Source organism: Thunnus maccoyii, chromosome 24 (genome assembly GCF_910596095.1).
Source record: "Thunnus maccoyii chromosome 24, fThuMac1.1, whole genome shotgun sequence".
NCBI classification, from domain to species: Eukaryota; Metazoa; Chordata; class Actinopteri; order Scombriformes; family Scombridae; genus Thunnus; species Thunnus maccoyii.
Genome location: NC_056556.1, coordinates 3,768,457 through 3,772,872, shown reverse-complemented (window position 1 = coordinate 3,772,872; position 4,416 = coordinate 3,768,457). Strand labels below are relative to the sequence as shown.

At 40.6% G+C, this 4,416-nt stretch overlaps 1 protein-coding gene across 1 annotated transcript; it reads right to left on the bottom strand.

Moving 5' to 3' along the window:
- Window positions 1-2,045: 2,045 nt before the first annotated feature.
- On the bottom strand, window positions 2,046-3,939 carry arl4ca (ADP-ribosylation factor-like 4Ca). The gene has a single exon (XM_042404999.1). The coding sequence runs from the start codon at window positions 3,422-3,424 to the stop codon at window positions 2,840-2,842; it is 585 nt and encodes a 194-aa protein (XP_042260933.1). The 5' UTR covers window positions 3,425-3,939; the 3' UTR covers window positions 2,046-2,839.
- Window positions 3,940-4,416: the final 477 nt, after the last annotated feature.

Sequence of the window (4,416 nt, the reverse complement as noted above, 5' to 3'; positions counted from 1 at the left end):
TATAAAGGGAAAAGCAGTTGTGGAATGTAATAGGGCTGCGACTAACGATTATTCATCATTCATCGATTCATTGTTTTGTCAATATAATTTGAGAAAATAGAGAAAAATACCAGTTATGATTCCTTAGCACCCAAGGTGAAGTCTTCATATGTCTTGTTTTGTCAGATCAACAGTCCAAATTTCAACATATTCAGTTCAATATCATGTATGACACATACAAGCTTCAAATCCTCACATTTTTGCTTAAGAAATGACTAAAACAATTATTAATTCATAAACATAGTTGCAGATTAGTTTTCTGTCAATCAGCTAATCACCTAATCATCAGCTCTAGAATGTAACGCAGTGCATTTAATCAAGTATAGTAATATATAGTATAAGTACAATTTTGAGGTATTTGTACTTTACAAGAATATTTCCATTTTATGCTTCTTTATACTTCTACTTCACAACGTTTATTTTAAAGCTATAATTAATTTCAGATCTACATTTTACATGTAAAACAGTTAATGTATTTTATATTTGTTATATATATATTTATATTTATAATTAATTTATACATTAAATCCCATTTGATTCAACATTGTAAGACAATAAAACATGAAAAAATTTGAAAGAATTTGTGTTTACTGTATATCTGTATAGTATCTAACAAATATAACTCCATTGGGCCATTCTGAATAATGAGTACAGATATTAAATACTTCTGTACTTTTACTTAAGTAAGCTTTTGATTGCTGGACTTTTACTAGTAATGGAGTATTTTTATACTTCTATTTTCCTCGAGTAAAAATTCTCAATACTCCTTCCACCACTGCTGAACAGTGAATTATTTTAGATGTAACAAATGAAAGAAATGTGTCTGGCAAGGAAAAAGGATATTGAGCTGTTTTGAGGATTTATGATTGTATTGCTAATGTTTCTGGTTAAACTATGGATGTTGAACAGGAATCTGGTGCACAAATAATATAAATAGTCATGAAATTCAAAAAATCTAACATTGTTTCTGGTCATCAGAAAAATAATTTAGGAGCAACTTAACACCCTCTGAAAATCTTGTTTTTTCTAACCTCCACTGGTTTAACATCACTTTGCTGCAGTGATGTAGTGTACTCCAGGGTGTGTCAGTACACTGTGACATCACTGGCGAGTGTAGTTGTAGCACCAAACTTTAAACTGCTCTCCAGCCTGGTGTTAAGTTGCTTTTTATGTGCTGTCTGCAAGTATTTGGCAGCGAATCAAAGCAGCTTTAAATCTGAAGGATGTAATTGGTTGTAACAACTACTGTGTCTGCACCCAGGCTACAAATAGAGAGCTACATGTACATGAAAAGTTGAAAAAAGCCTGCTGTAGATCCAAGGTGAACAGTTAAAATCAATCAGATGGATCGGTGATGATCAGTGCCAAAGCAGAAGCAGACAAACATCTGATCAAACATCTGCTGAGCTCTGTGGAGACAAAATCAGCTGTTCACAGAGTTGAAAACCTCCAATATGGCTTCCAGAGAAGGGGGAAACAAAGATGGTTCTCCAGGAAAGACACAGAACTCAGAAATATCTTAAATGGGTGAAATTCACCACTTTTAGAAAGATATCTTTCAAGATTTGCTAGTTCCTACACTAACATTCTTTCCAGATGTAATTTTGGCAAATGCAAGACTTTTTTTTTTTTCTTTTTTAGAAAATTGAGATTCTTTTAAGCAACATCACTCTTGTGTAGAGCCCTTTACATCCCACATGATCAACAAATGTTTCTATGAAGTTCAGACTTCAGTGACCTCAATGAACTCTGAACAAAAGAGTCATGGTTTCAGTGTCAGCCTTAGGGCCACAACTAAAGATCATTGGCAATTAATCTGCCGAATATTTTTTGGATTAATTGACAAGTAATTTTGTCTATAAAATGTCCGAGAATAGTGGAAAATGCCAAAATGAGTCCAAAGTGATGTTTTCAAATGTCTTTTTCTGTCCGACCAACAGTCCAGAATGCAAAAACATTACGTTTACTATCACAGAGGACAAAGAAAACCCTAAAATTTCACATTTGAGAAGCTTCCAATTATTCAGTTATCAGAATAGTAGCTGATTAATCAACAAATCAACTATTCACTGCGTCTCTACATTTCAAATTCATTTTTTCAACCTCAAAGTAGCAGAGAGGATTGTAAAGGAGACAGACAGAGAGACTTGTGTCTTTTCAGGGGATTCATCTTCATTGTAACACCAACTCACAGCTCTACACACCAGTCTGTGCATCCCACATCACATTTACTTAACAGTCTCACATTTGTGCACAGCACAACACGGCAGCGACAGGGAGCTCTGTCAGTAGATCCATACAATTTATAAAAACATCTCCGCTTCACTGGAGACATCTCCACTGAAACAGTCCTATTAATATTCCTACAGGGACTTAGAGGAAGCGCCACAGTTTATGGAGACACTATCTGCCTTTAAAGAGGGTTAAAACAGTCACCAATCGAGGCAAGCCATCAATATTTTTTCACATAATTTTGAGATTATTGTGATTTTCTTGTGAATTTATATAATTCATAATTATATCATACCTATTTTAGTTGTTCTCTGCAAATAAAAAGATTGATAAATGGTATGTTTAATGTAACATTATTGATATTTTCTAGCTGAAGTGGCTTCACTATAAATATATTTTCATCATATATGGAGACTTGCAATGTGACTGTGGTAATCAATAATGATATTTATGCTTCATTGTGTTTTTTATTTGCTATGTATCACTGTAAAATATACCTTGAATATTCCATCTTATAATATTTCTATAGTAGAGGTGCTTTTATAGCTTTCTTTTCCAAAATCTGTCATCACTGCCTCTTTTTCTTCTGCTTCAGGGACTTCCTCCTTTTCACTATCATCTCATACAGCTTGTCCATGCCCTCATCCAGCCCCTCTCCTATGATGGCGCAGGCCGGCTGGACGTGGTACGGGGTGGAGGGGCTCAGCTCGGCCAAGGCCAGCTGCCTCTCAATCTCCCCGACATCCAGCGCCCGGGGCAGGTCCTGCTTGTTGGCAATGACCAGCAGCGGCGTCCCCTGGTTCTCCGAGAACCGGGTGATCTTGTGCAGCTCGGTGCGGGCCTCTTCCAGCCTCTCGGCGTCCACGGAGTCCACCACGTACACGATGCCATCCGTGCAGCGGCTGTAGGGCTTCCAGAGGGGCCGCAGCTTCTCCTGGCCCCCGACGTCCCAGAAGTGGCAGCTGATGCCCCTGGAGGCCCCCGCGCCGCCCAACCGGATCCTCTCCGTGTTAAAGCCGATGGTGGGCACCGTGTTGACGAACTCGTTGAATTTCAGCCGGTACAGCACGGTGGTTTTGCCTGCAGAGTCCAAGCCGAGCATGACTATGTGCAAGGACTGGAAAGCGGCCAAATTGGAGAAACTATTCCCCATCTTGCAGGCTGGGAAGGAGGAACAGCATGCACTCCCACAGTCCCAGCAGCGAGCGATATCACCGCAGGAGATGCTTAAATGTCCCAGGAGGGATCCATAGCGGGTGATTCCCCCGGTGAGAGTCAAAGCGTGAGGTCGGAAAAAACGCGCAGAGACGCCTGATCCGCGCCTCTCCCGTTCAGCAGATGTGGAGGGCGCAGCCCCTCGTTGCGCGGCGGCACTCCGGCAGCCAGATAAGCTGCAGCATCCCTGGACTCACTCCAGCAGCATCAGGCGTCCAGAAACAGTCAAATCATCACACATCCACGCGGTGCGTTTACCTTGCGCACCGCTCTCCCAATGCGCAAATTACGCGTTGCCGAGTGTCACATCATGCATCTGTCAGTGTGAGTGTGTGTGTGTGTGTGTGTGTGTCCAAGTGCGCAGCAGCTGCCTTCATGTGCTAACACACACACACAACAGTGCATGGTGTGTGACGCGTGGATCAGCCTATAAACGTTGCCATGTAGAGATGCGTCAAGTTGCAGCAGAAAAACACAAATGTAGATTTCCGGTTAAGCCATTGGCCTTCATAAATAAAAGTCTCATCTGTGATCATAAACCACAGCAGTCAGGTCAAACAGGCTTTTATTTTCTGTTTGGCTGTAGTGTTTCCTCTGCGCACAAAGCTGCCTGAGCTGCTGCAAGTCTGACACCCAGTGGAGAAATATGAAAACATCTCTCATGTTTTTTTTTCCTGCTTCATGTGTAGTTTAGTACATGTTAAATATACAGATGGGTGACAAATGAAAGGAAGAACCAACATAAAGTGTCATAGTAAGGTGTTGGGCCACCACATGCAGCCAGAACAGCTTCAATGCACCTAAGCATTGATTCTACAAGTCTCTGAACAGCTTCAGTGCTCCTTTCCAAGTCTGTGGACTCTATTGGAGAGATGAACACCATTCCTCCACAAGATATTTCCTCATTTATTTAAACAACCTTTAAATAAA